Source organism: Herpailurus yagouaroundi, unplaced genomic scaffold (genome assembly GCF_014898765.1).
Source record: "Herpailurus yagouaroundi ecotype Mexico unplaced genomic scaffold, PumYag 188, whole genome shotgun sequence".
Lineage (NCBI taxonomy): Eukaryota > Metazoa > Chordata > Mammalia > Carnivora > Felidae > Herpailurus > Herpailurus yagouaroundi.
This window is the reverse complement of record NW_024412419.1, coordinates 22,569,053-22,582,334: the sequence shown is the minus strand read 5'-3', so window position 1 is coordinate 22,582,334 and position 13,282 is coordinate 22,569,053. Positions and strand designations below refer to the sequence as shown.

General features: G+C 41.1%; 2 protein-coding genes across 5 annotated transcripts in view; one reads left to right on the top strand and one right to left on the bottom strand.

Annotated features, from left to right (window-relative positions):
* The window catches only part of RBKS (ribokinase), a 101,951-nt gene extending 95,594 nt beyond the window's left edge, over positions 1 to 6,357 (top strand). Inside the window, exon 8 of one of the 2 annotated variants that reach the window (XM_040496376.1) lies at positions 5,282 to 6,357. In XM_040496376.1, coding sequence (XP_040352310.1) covers positions 5,282 to 5,398 — 117 coding nt within the window. In that variant the 3' untranslated portion in view covers positions 5,399 to 6,357. The remainder of the gene's footprint in view (positions 1 to 5,281) is intronic. The other variant, XM_040496378.1, reaches the window with a different exon arrangement.
* MRPL33 (mitochondrial ribosomal protein L33) lies at positions 403 to 13,220 on the bottom strand. 3 transcript variants are annotated; one of them, XM_040496381.1, is made up of 5 exons: positions 10,508 to 10,603; positions 9,640 to 9,658; positions 7,135 to 7,241; positions 5,691 to 5,851; positions 403 to 710 (listed from the first exon to the last, which is right to left on the bottom strand). In XM_040496381.1, exons 1-5 carry the CDS (start codon positions 10,527 to 10,529, stop codon positions 708 to 710), a joined length of 312 nt encoding a protein of 103 aa, XP_040352315.1. In that variant the 5' UTR covers positions 10,530 to 10,603; the 3' UTR covers positions 403 to 707. The 3 variants fall into 3 exon arrangements, with proteins under 3 accessions (XP_040352315.1, XP_040352317.1, XP_040352316.1); XM_040496383.1 differs by lacking the exons at positions 5,691 to 5,851; positions 7,135 to 7,241 and adding an exon at positions 12,826 to 13,220; XM_040496382.1 differs by lacking the exon at positions 5,691 to 5,851.
* Between the last annotated feature and the right edge of the window lie 62 nt (positions 13,221 to 13,282).

Here is a 13,282-nt window from a genome sequence, read left to right as displayed (position 1 = left end):
ATAAAAAGGAAATCTAAGAGATAAAGGGAGTCCAAAGCATTCCTAGAAACTCCTAACTACTGTTTCAGTGACCAGAGTTTGAGAACATGGACCAATGGCATTTTTCCTAATTATATAAGCACAAAACAAAATGAAAGTTCTCATGATTCCTTTTATGTTACAAGGCTGGCCCCCTTCTTATTCCTGTTCACCCTTACCACCTCTGTTATTACAGTTTTTTCAAGATCACTCTGGAGAACAACTCTGCCTTTCCTATGAAGTACAAAGACGAGCAGACTGGAAAGTCTTGCACAAGTTTCATTATGGAAACTTTCTTTTATATGAAACAATGCTTATTCTTTAGTAATGTAGTTGTTTTTTTTATTTCAAAGAGCGGGGGAAAACATCACTAAGAGACAATAGTACACGCTATTTTAATATTTTTTATTAAGGGCTATAAAAATATCCAGAAAGATAAATAAATGTGATGCAATGATATATGTCCTAATATGAAGAACTTTCTTTCAGTCCATTGTTTTCCTTCACAATGGCCTTCAAATCACAGGAGGCAGTGATTCCGTGCCATTTCCTCTTCTTTTATTACACGCTGCAGAATTTCTGAATCAGTATCCCGCCCTCAGTCTTCTCATTTATAAATCAAATTCATTTTCAATCCATTGTTTAGAGGGAGCGTATTTTTTTCTGTTCCACAAAGAGGACTTTTGTTTTCACTGTAAGAGAAAAATGGGTTGTAGCAGAAAACTAAAAGCATCATCATCATTTTTAAATAAAAATATGTGTCAGACCACAAGCACTCTCTTTTCTCTTATTTTACTATTCCTTTCACATGAGGATGGAGCAGATTTGCAAACTCGGTTCCTCAATCCCAGAGGCCAAAGAAACCTAGAGAAAATGGTAAGGAAATCAAGGGAAGGTTCACCAGCCAATCAGTGGCATCTCTGGGACACCACAAGGTCATATCTCACTCAATGTGAAATATCCACATTAACAAACAAAACTAGGAGCAAAAAATGGAAAACATCCAATGTCTTCACCCAATTAATGAACACTCTTCCAGGAGAGAGACTAAGAGCTGGACTGAGGAAAAAAAAGCAGCAAGAACTGAGCAGACCAAGCAAAAGGCAGTCTGGCCAGAAGAGTAAATATACATTAAACCTTGTACTTTCCAGAGATGGTTTAATATACCCAAAAACTGATTTTCTTGTATGGTAAAAGAATGAAAATTATAACCAAAATCTCATTACTGAAAATATCAAAACAGTACAGTTCTCTGAAAGAAAGCCAACACAAAAGTACTAACTGCCCAGATGAAAGACTAGAGACTGGATGCTGGGCAGTAAGGTTTTCACTGTTCGTGTAATGCTTTATAGTACTCCATTAACTTCCAACATCTCTCTCTCCCTCTGTCTCTCGGTCTCTCACCACCTACTTATTCCTGGCCAAAAATCCAAAAGCAAACAATGCACCCAGGAAGATCCAGGAACTCAAAGGACTACAACACAACACCCCTCACTTATCCCGATCACACAGACATTTCACTACGGTTTTTCTTCTTCTTCTATAATCAATATGGATACTGTATACATGAGATTCCCAAGCTCTCTATGATTAAGAATAGGCTAGGTAGCTTAATTAAAATACATTCCTACTTCTCACCTCCACCCCTACCCTAATTCTGGTCTAATACATCTAGAGTGAGGACTGAACATCTACATTTTTACAAAACCTCAGATGATCCTGATGGTCAGCCAGATTTAAAAACTATTAGCCAGGGGGCACCTGGGTGGCTCAGTCGGTTAAGCGTCAGTCTTCAGCTCAGGTCATGATCTCACGGTTCGTGAGTTCGAGCCCCGCATCAGACTCTGCTGACAGTTCAGAACCTGGAGCCTGCTTCAGATTCTGTGTCTCCCTCTCTCTCTGCCTCTCCCCCACTTGCACTCTCTATCGAAAATAAACAAACATTAAAAAATTAAAAAAAAAACAAAACTATTAACCGGTCAACAGAATTTTATCTATGTTAATAAAAAAAACAAAATATATTATTACACTGTACAGAGGTATTTTTAATATATTCTGAATTATCTAATATTTTAAAAGTAGTAAAGTGTAGTAAAAATATCTAATATTTTAAAAATTGATGCTCCTTCAAAGTCTAAGAGGGACTACAAAGCATTATAAAATGGTAAACCACAATAGTTTCCCATCAAACAATATGATTCACTGCAGAAAATGTTTCCATGTTTTTCTACATGGAACTAAAAAAATGGCTAAAAAGAAAACCAGAACCCATCTCACTGGTAACCAATCAGGAGACTATTTAAATTACCCAGAATAGGAGTGACTAAGATCAGTAAAGCAAGGCTTTATTCATGAAAAATTTCGGATTCACTCACTGAATTCATTCTCTTACTCCAAAGAATAAATATTTCAGTCCACAGAACTGTGCTAAGCAATGTGGAGTTTATAGAAGTATGAGCAGAGCCCCTGAGTGTCCAGGAAGTAGGACCCTAAAGATCGAAGGGACTGGACCGGTAAGGGAACACCTCACGGACAGGGAAAGTTTGGTCCCCGAAAGAGCAGCCTTTGGATGAACTACAAAAGGAATACACATCTGGTACCAAGGAACAGTGGTAAGAGGTAAGAGGACAGTAGTGCTCCATAGCCTTGAATGCTAGGCTGACCCCAGTGGAAGATCCTAATTAAAAAAAAAAAAAAAAAAAAAAAAAATTAGGAAGATTACTTTGGCTCCACGTACTAGAAAAAATAGGGAGCCTGGCGTCGGAAAGATTGGGTTCCAACCTTGGCTCTACCACTTATATCTGCTGGGAGTCCCTGGACAAATTTCTCAAAATGTTCTGCTATCAGTTTGCTTCCCTGTGTGGGGGATAAGTCCATCTCCCTCACAGGGTTGCTGCTAGATACACAGTTGAGCTGAAATAATACACGCTATCCATGATCATAAACAAAAATTAATTTTCTGTCAAAATATTTGCTGCTGAATTCATAGAAGAATGAATCTGTCAAGTTCTTTCCTTACGTCTAACCTAAACCAACTCTGCTTCAATTAAAGTCTATATTGTCTTGTTTAGTCATCCAAGGAATCAAAAATGACAAGTTTTCATTTCCTTTACGATAAGCCTTCATATATTCAACAAAGTTTAATAAGCTTATGCCTCAGCATTTGGTCCTTCCTCCTTGGAAATTAGCATCTGGTTTTATATGAAGAAAAGGAGTCTGAAAAGACAGGCTGGTTCTAGCCAGAGTATACTGTGAAATGTTCAAATAATTGGGAATTTTTCTGTTTCCTTACTGATTTCCTTTATAAAGCAGACTAACAAAACATTACCCTTAAACTAGTCATTTATTCACTGCAGTAAAATATGTTGGGAGAACTGCCAAGCTATTTGGTACCTTGGGCAATGGGGCAGGCCCCAAGGCAAACATCATCATGCTAGCCTGCAGGGCATTCAGTAGATGGGCAGAAAGCCAGGCAGTCCACTATCCCGGAACATTCTCTTCTTCAGAAAAGGACAAAGTTGTGCTGTGAAGGCTTAGACCATTCCTTATCAGAAAAGTTCTAACAGTCTTTTATGGATGTCTTCTCCTACTTTCAACTTATGATCAGAACTGTTTATTGTAGTATTCTTTTCCAATCTCAAAACTTAAAATCAATTTGACAAATAAGTTCCTAACACCTCCGTACTAAGGATGAAAATCCCAATACATTCTCATGCTGAAAATATCATAAAAGGTTATTCAACTAACATTTATTAATGTTGTGCATGTTCCTAAATATAAATTCTAAAAGAGCTAAATGCTAGAAAAACAATTAACTTTCTGTAAAGTTCATCACTTTGAGCTTTTACCAGCTGATACAAAGAAATCAGGAGAAAAAAAAATCACACCAACTCTATCATATAGCTATAGTCTGAATATCTGTGTACCCCCCCCCTCAAATTCATATGTTGAAATCCTAAACCCCCAATACGATGGCATTAGGAAGCAAGGCCTCTGGTAGGTGCTTTGGTCACGAGGGTAGAGTTTTCATGACCAGGATTAATGCTTTATTAGGAGACCCCACAATACTTGCTTGCCCTTGTCCTCCATGTGAGGACAAGATGACGACACAGGCTGTGAACCAGGAAGAGGGCCTTCACCAGAAAGCAGCCATGCAGGCACCTTGAACTTAGGACTTCCCAGGCCCCAGAACTCTGAGTAATAAATTTCTGTTGTTTATAAGCCACCTAGTCTGTGGTATTTTGTTATAGCAACCCAAAAGGACTAAGAGACATACCTTACCATTGTAATAATTTTTCTACCATATGTGGTCACATCCTAGAATTCAGACTCCCAATCATCAGGTACAAACCTAGAACTCCTTTTATATTATGACAAAGAATGACCAGAAATTTTAACACTGTAAAAACGGCAGAGAATTTTATTTCCATTAAAGAATGGAAATCATCCAATTTTAAGCTGACAACTGGGCTTCTCAAGAGTCTTTTTTATATGCTCCTCACACTGGTAAGGGCCCTTGTGGGTTTTTTTGCAGGCGATACTATTTTTATTTTTCTTAGACATTGATGAATGAATGCAGCATAATGAATGGTACAACAGCGGTCATGAGACCTTCTGTACAAACTCTGAAGGCAGCTGTGAATGTAGCTGCTAGTCAGGATTGGCACTAATGCCTGCCCAGAAGTCATGCAATGGTAGGTAGGTTTTAGCCTCCCGTAAAACCTCCCATTCATAGGTCCCTACACAGAATAATTTAGGGCCCGGGGTTTAGAGTCAGAGAGTCTTCAGTTCAAATCTTTGTTCTGAAACATACTTTAGCTTTGTGTCCTTGATTAAAATCCTTTGCATAAAATTCTTCATCTAGAACATGGAGATCGCCTGGAGAGTATAGGTGCTTGTGTTCATGACATCTGAAGATAGGAGACTTGTGTAGGTAAGCAAAGAAGACAGAAATTTCCATTTTGTCTGGTTTTTCACAAGCACTAGTCTGTTTCCTTTCTTTCAGGGATCATGGTCTTTTATTGCAAATATTGTCCTTTTGTTGTTGTTTCCAGTGGGAAGGGAAATTTGATTCCTATTATTCCATCTTGGCCAGAAGTGAGAGTCTTATTCTTAGTTAATGAAAAAGTTGATTATGAGGTTAAGTATCTTTCATTATATAATGGATTAATTTTGGGAAATAAGATTCTGGTACCGATTCAATCTTGATCACCAAGTGGGTGTCTTACAATTCAGCTCAATTCTGCTCTCTTTTCATGCCCAGTACAGCCACGGCTTGTGGTCCCAAGAAGCATCTGAAGCACATAGCAGCTCCAAAGACTGGATGCTGGATAAACGGATGTGTTTGCCCCTTGTCCATCTACTGGTCCCCATAAGCTGAGAGAATATCTCTCTCTCATCATTTTCCTAAGGAACAGACTTGAGTATGCCCTCACAGCACATAAAGATCAGAATGCAGCATTTTACCAAGATTGATGGCAAGATCCCAACTGATAACAACCTACCCTGCTGGTTTTATGGATGACATCAACATTGACAAGACTGGGGAGAATTTCTGTCGGATCTGTGACACCAAGAGCTGCTTTGCTGTTCATAATATTGCACCTGAGGAGGCCAAGTATCAGTTGTGCAAAGTGAAAAAGATCTTTGTGGGAACAAAAGGAATCCCTCACCTGGTCACCCATTATGCTTGCATCATCTGCTATGCTGATCCCCTCATCAAGGTGAAGGACACCATTCAGACTGATGGTGGAGACTGGAAAGGTTACTGCTTTCATCAAGTTTGGCACTGGTAATCTGTGAGTGGTGACCAGGGATGCCAACCTGGGAAGAATTGGTATAATCACCAACAGAGAGAGAGAGACACCCTGGTTCTTTTGATGTAGCTGACGTGAAAGATGCCAATGCAAGAGCTTTGCCACTTGGCTCTCCAACATCTTTGTTATTGGCAAAGGCAACAAACCGTGGCTTTCTCTCCCCCTTGGAAAGGGTGTCTGCCTCACCATTGCTGAAGAGAGAAACAAGAGACTGGTGGCCAGAGCAGTGGATAAAATGGTCTGTAGGTGATATGATTGGAAGTCTTTATACTTAATTAAAGATAATACAGCATGATTAAAAAAAGAAGGAAAATTCTGACATGATCTACCAGTTATTAGTAACTCAGGAACAGTCAGATGGAAGTGACGCATAGGTGTGGGCAAGGGGCGCACAGGTCACTCTCCCATAGTCAATACGTGTTCACCAACCCAGAAGTTCCAGTACAGTTCTTACTAAGAAACATTTATAAAGAGGCTGTTCAGAATCAAGGGCACAAAAATTAAGCAAATGGCCTGGAGTTTTAAAATAAATCATTGGTTTGCTAGTTTACTTCACATAACTCTGCTCACAAAACCCAAAAACAAAACTGGGCTTCTACCAATAGCAATCAGCTGCTGTCTTTTGTAAGCAGGCAATCTTGCCTTGGAAACACTTGTCTCTTCTGGACAAATACTTCTACCTACCGAGACTATTTAAAGTTACCATTTATTATGGCATTTTAGCAGAGAGTACAAATGACATTTCTTAACTTCCTCCATCAATATATAGATACCATACTCCTTTAATTCAAATCGGGACCTAACTGCCTGGCACAGTTAAATGATCCCAGGAGAATATTCCCTCCCCTTCTGAAGACACTCTTTTCTTTCCGTTTCCAGAAAAGTATCACCTATTCTGTTTACATAGCTGGTTTCTTTACCAGATCTATCCTATTCAAGAATAAGACAAAGGTGGAATCTGCCTCTCCCCAACTTTATCGTGTATCTCAGCATCCTGCTTGTGTCTCTCAAAGAACTCAGCAGAACGTCATTTTTTTTCTTTTTTTTTTTTCTCTCCCTTCCAAAACAGACTGTATGTACCAAGAGTGCAGGGACTGGGCCTGAAGGTGTCCTGGTGTATCCCACCACCTGGGATAGTAAGTGGCACCATAGTAAACACTCAACATATACTTGCTGACTGAATGCTACAGTGTCAGAGGGGCCACAAAAATGGCCAAAAGACGTTCAGCATCAGTCTGGAAAGGGCAACAGGCCCTGAAAGCATCTGAATTTACTGTGGAGTAATTTATCTGAATCTTACCAATTGGATCATAATGTAAGAGAGTCAGTTTCTCCCGTAGTCGGCTTCTCTTAGTGTTGAAGGAGTAACCTGTCCCAGCTTGGCTTAGCATTTTCACCAGAATGGTTCTAAGATTTAAAAATAAGCTATTATAAGCTGAGGAAATAAACTAAAATCAGTCGTGGGAGGACGACACCTTTTGAGAACTCTGTACAGTAGTGTTAGCTGTGGGATATCAACCCAAAAAGGTTCAGTTCTAAGACAGCCTACATTTTCCATAAATCACAATTTCAATGGTTCTGATTTCCAAGGTCTGTTCTATTATAGAATACCTTGGCAATCAACTAACCAAGCAACAAGAACAATCAAACCACGTTGTGGAACAGACTCAGACACTCACCTCTTAGAAGGAGAAGTCAGGAAGGGCGGTGGGGGGGGGGGGGGCCGCGAATACAAAAGTGCTGGTAACTCTAGCTGGCTAGTCAAGAAATCATAAAGCTGGCTATCACAAAAGAGCCCTATCTTCCAGGATGTGTGTAATTAGAGTAAAATTAGACAGGGACAAAATAAAAGGATGGTAACTTTTACACTATTAACATGCAAAATCTTGTTCTCCCTCATATTGTGTTTAAGTTATAGTCATCCAAAGCATAAAGTTCATGTTTTGCCTCACTAGACCTTCTAATCCCTTGTACTGTTACTTGTTTGTGTGTCTGGCTTCCCTATGTAGAGCATGCTATCTTATTTCTTAACTATTCCAAAGAGAATCTGTAGCATCTATAATACATTACACATCGGGGCGCCTGGGTGGCTCAGTCGGTTAAGTGTCCGACTTTGGCTCAGGTCATGATCTCATGGTTCGTGGGTTCAAGCCCCATGTCGGGCTCTGTGCTGACAGCTCAGAACCTGGAGCCTGCTTCTGATTCTGTGTCTCCCTCTCTCTCTGCCCCTCCCCTGCTCACACTCTGTCTCTCCCTGTCTCTCAAAAATAAATAAATGTAAAAAAAAAAAGTAAAATGAAAAAAAATACAGTACACATCTTTGCATCCCTTTCAATGTCTAGCACAGTGCCTCACACATAAAAGGTACACAATATTTGTTAATTAAGAAAGGCCATAGGGGCACCTGGGTGGCTCAGTCGGTTGAGCGTCCGACTTCAGCTCAGGTCATGATCTCACAGTTCAAGAGTTCGAGCCCCAAGTCGGGCTCTGTGCCAACAACTCAGAGCCTGGAACCTGCTTCAGATTCTGTGTCTCCCTTTCTCTGCCCCTCCCCCACTCACGCTCTTTCTCAAAAATAAACAAACATAAAAAAAAAAGAAAGACAATAATTAGTCCTTCATTCAAAAAGATTTAACAAATACCTATTAAGCGCTTACTCTGTGGAAAGCACTGTGGGAAATGCAAAGCTCTATAAGGCTGCAACTGCCCCTTCCAGGAACCAACAGTATAGTATGGAAGGTGAGTGGTGAACACAAAGTCTATAAGGTAAGACATATTTGGCAGATGTCATAAGAAGGATACAAAGAACGTGAGAGGCAGGGTTTCTTTTTTTTTATAGGGAGACACAAAATTTTTTTCAGGCTCCAGGCTCTGAGCCATCAGCCCAGAGCCTGACGCGGGGCTCGAACCCACGGACCGCGAGATCGTGACCTGGCTGAAGTCGGACGCTTAACCGACTGCGCCACCCAGGCGCCCCGAGAGGCAGGGTTTCTAAAGAAACCAGAGGCACTGGAGATTCCTACATAATTTAGACGTGGGAATTCTAACATAAATAAACTGGATTGTGGGAAAAGCTGTATGAATAAAAGCTATTTGGTAGAAAGCACTAACTTATATGTTTTCCATTAACTTTAATCCAAAAACCTAGTTTTAAGATTTGTGATATGTCTTGGGTTGTAAGTAAAGCCTGCTTTAGAATTTTCCTTTTTTTTTTTTTTTTTTCTGGAAAATAATTCTCCTATTTTTAACACAGAAAATCTTACTTCAGTTATTGTCTACAAATTTTATTTTGAGATGCCAGTTTGGTATTTATAGTCTCTCTGGTACAGCATGGAATCTTTAATCTTTGCTATTTTTGAAATGCTTATTCTATGAATGCAAAGGATCACACAACTCATCGAAACTGTCTCTGTAGTTCAATCAAATCACAGCTTGTTCAGCTAGATTCCTGTAGTGGCCTCCAAACAAATGGCCCTTCGACCTGACTTTGAAGAAACAGAAATATGGTAGTATTCCAAAGAGAGCATGGGAACCCTGATGGTTTGTTCAGGAACAAGGGAGCAAGAGCTCCTTTACTTATCTGAATGGCTCACTTAAGTAGATCAGTTGGGCAGGGGGAAAAATATTTTCTGAAAGCGTTCATAGACCCAAAACGATTCACCAAGTAATCCTCAAATCAACTTTCAGAAAATTGAAACCAAATGCTTAGTTTAATTAATATAAGGATGTATTGGCAGGGGCTGGAAAAACAAATCTAACATAAACAAGTTAAAAAAAAAAAAAAAGAAAGAAAAACCTTACTTACTTTGACTTGCTCTTGGCAACTTTTTCGCAGAGAGGAAAGGTTGAAAGAGAAAAGAAAATATCAATTTATTATCTTTCTTATGCAAAGTTCATATGTCTGTAATAAATAATGTAAGTTATAGAAGTATGCCATGGGTTGTCACTCAAGTAACTACTCCCTAGCTTGTAGGGATCTCGCTAAGATTCTGGAAAGAAGACAAAGATCCAATGAAACCAACACAATTCTGGATGTAATGCTTTGCACAATCCCTTTTCAGTGGGGCTGGTTACTTTTCAAATCGCTCTAAGATCTGCTCCACATGTTCCTCTTCTAGGTGCAAATATTTGCACTGGAACAAGCCTCTGGTTTGACAAGTTAACCCATGCAAATTTCAGCAACCACATGAGGTGGAGGAGGGAAACTAAATCTAATCGAACAGTTGGCCTGGTGCAGAATTGGGAAGCCAGAACACTTCTTTCCCAGCCCAGCTGTATTGACCTAGTCACTGCCTCTCTCAAGCCATTTCCTCGTCTTCAGAGTTTGAAACGAGTGGAATAAAAATTCTGAGGGTTCTCCCCCCCCCAGTTCGGACGTGCAGAGATTCTGCTGACACGTCCCTACGAAGGACAGGGAAAGCACCCCACTCCTGCTGACCAGACACGACCGTCCCTGCGACCGCAAAGGGATGAAGAACTAGCACTAGAGACCTCCAAGCCCCACGGAGGAGTGCCGCGGAGCATGCCGGACGCTGTAGTCCTGAAGGCCTGGCAAGTCGCAGCGGCAGGTTCCCGACCGGCGCGCGCCCTCAAACCCGCACCGTCCCGAAGCCTGCCTGTCACGGCCTCCCGCCCTTGCCGCAGTCCCTGCCGCCTCCTCCATCCCCACTTACAGGTGACCGCGGACAGGAACATGGCGACAACTCCCCCAACAGTCTCCGAAATCGGCCCAAAAGCACTCAACAAGCAACTTCTTCCGGGGCACAGGCCTGTTCCGGAAGAGAACGTGATGATTTGCCCCAGGCCACGCCCCACGCCGCCCCCCACCCCTCCCAAATAAACCTCCAGACCCGACGCTGTCTCTTGCTTGTGTTCGATATGAGCTAGTTGTTTTATCTTTGTAGTGGTGGAGGCTGAACTCCCTTTCTCTACTAGAGAGGGAGTTTAAAAGCGCTCAGGGTTCGCGCTCCAACCCTTGCCTCTTACTTCCGGGGCAGAGTTAGGTCTTTCCATACTTGTTTTCACTAAATAATCGCAGCCACCTGCATTAAAGCCACAGGCTATGTATGTGTTTCTCAGCTGCTCCAGACTACCAGGCTCCCGCATATTTCCTTAAAGTGTTGCCTTCTTTTGCTTCTTCCGGCCCAACTTCATCCCCTCCTGGTTAAGAGCTGCTCTTAGTCCCTTCAGGGTTAGAACCTCCACCTGAATATCCCCCGTTCCTTAATTATCTGTTGGATTTCTAGGAGGGCACGACCTTGCGTATCTTATGTTAACGTGCCTTATCAGAGCACCCAGCACAGTTGCCTGCAAGAGGGACTGAATAACTCATTTGGAGTGCTCACGTACGTTGCCTAATGTGACAAAACTAGTAAATGGCAGAGTCAGAATTCGAACCCAGATTTTATCTGACTGCCAAGACTCATGCCTTTCCCACTAAACATTGGGACCTAATCTGCATCTTCAGTTCTTCACTTCTCTCTGCAAGGAACTCCTTCAACACTAGGAACTTCATCTGTAACCCCATTCCCCAACTAACAATCAAGACTTTCAGATTTTTTCCTCATCTATGATTTTGTCTATATATTAAATCTTAACAAATGTGTGAAATAAAATTCAATCTCATGGATTATACTCACTAAAAGTAATAAAATTATTTAAAAGAGAAAATTTAGCTTTTCAATACAATTCAAGTTTGTAAAAATTAGGACTGCCCTTGCCCTTCGTACCTTATAGTTTTTTCACCCTCTAATAATTTTCAGTCCTCTTGATAATCTGACTTCAACAACTGAGTACCCTGTAGGTGCCCCAATCCTTCCTTACCTTGTGCAGTTTGCTGACAAATAGTTTTAGGTGTTTAAGAGGGTAAGGTTTCTTATCTAGGAAATTCCTTTAAAGGATATATAAGAAAGAACACAGGACTGGAAGCCAAGGAACATGAATTTCAGCCTTTGTTCTGTCCTTTGGAAAGTCTTTCAACTATTTTCACCTCGGCTTTATGCTCAGTGGGGCATTGGATCAGTGGATCTCATCCCTAGATGGTATAGCAGAGTCACCTGTGGCCTTTTAAAAGCTCCATTTGCGGGGCGCCTGGGTGGCTCAGTCGGTTGAGCGTCCGACTTCGGCCAGGTCACGATCTCGCGGTCCGTGAGTTCGAGCCCCGCGTCAGGCTCTGTGCTGACAGCTCAGAGCCTGGAGCCTGCTTCCGATTCTGTGTCTCCCTCTCTCTCTGCCCCTCCCCCGTTCATGCTCTGTCTCTCTCTGTCTCAAAAATAAATAAAAAACGTTAAAAAATTAAAAAAAAAATAAAAATAAAAGCTCCATTTGCCACCAGCGAGGCCCAGAATCTGTATTTTCTCCCAAATTTTCTATAAAGAGGCATTTCAAACATATCAAAAAGTTGAAAGAATAGTGCAATGAACACATCATATACCCAATGCAATCAATGTTAACATTCTACTCTCTCTGTATACTATTTGAATAAATAAATATATTTTTATATATGGTTTTTTGCTAAGCTGTGTGAAAATAAATTGCAGACGTCACAAACCTTCACCCTTACACATTTAAGTAGGTATCTGTCAAGACTAAGATTATTATAACTATACTACTATTTTCACTTCTAAAAGATTAACAATAGTTTCCTAGTATCTAGTCCATATTCAAACTGTCTTTTATAGCTGGTTTCTTCAAAAACAGTACCCAATGACTAAGACAACATCTCTGTCTCTCTCAGAATCTGGCATCAAACTTTTGCCTCCCCTCCTTCCTCCTCTCCATAGAACCTGTTCTGGTGAGGGCCTTGACCCCTACACAACCAAATCTCATGGTCAATTCTTGAGCCTCATTATACTCAGCATCTATCAGTATTGTTTTTACACAGTTGCTCACTCCCTCCTCTTGAAAAACTCTCTTCACTTGGTGTCCAGGTATCCGCTCTCTTGGTTTCCCTCCTTCCTCATCAACAATTCTTTCTCCATTTTCACCTCACCATTTTCACCCTTCAGTGGAGGCATGCCCAGGGCTCAGTCCTCGAATCTCCTCTGTCCACACTTATCCCCTTGGTGGTCACACCTAGCTTGGGTTTTGAAACACCCAGGAGCTGAAGATTTCCAAATTTATATCTCCAGTCTCAACCTTTCCTCTGGATTCCAGATTGGTGTATTTAACTGCCTACTTGATATCACATGACCAAAATCAACTTCCCGAACTTGGTCTGTACCCGTAAGGCATCCCCCATCTCAGTATGTGGCAATTCCATGTTTCCAGTTGCTCAAGTAAAAAGCCCAGGAACCAACCAGACACCTCGTTCTCTCATGACCTATATGTAATAAACCAGTAAATTGTGTCATTTGAATGTTACCTAATCAGTGAAGCCTTCCCTGGCCACAGAAAGAAAGCAACACACACACACACACACACACACACACACACACACACACACACAC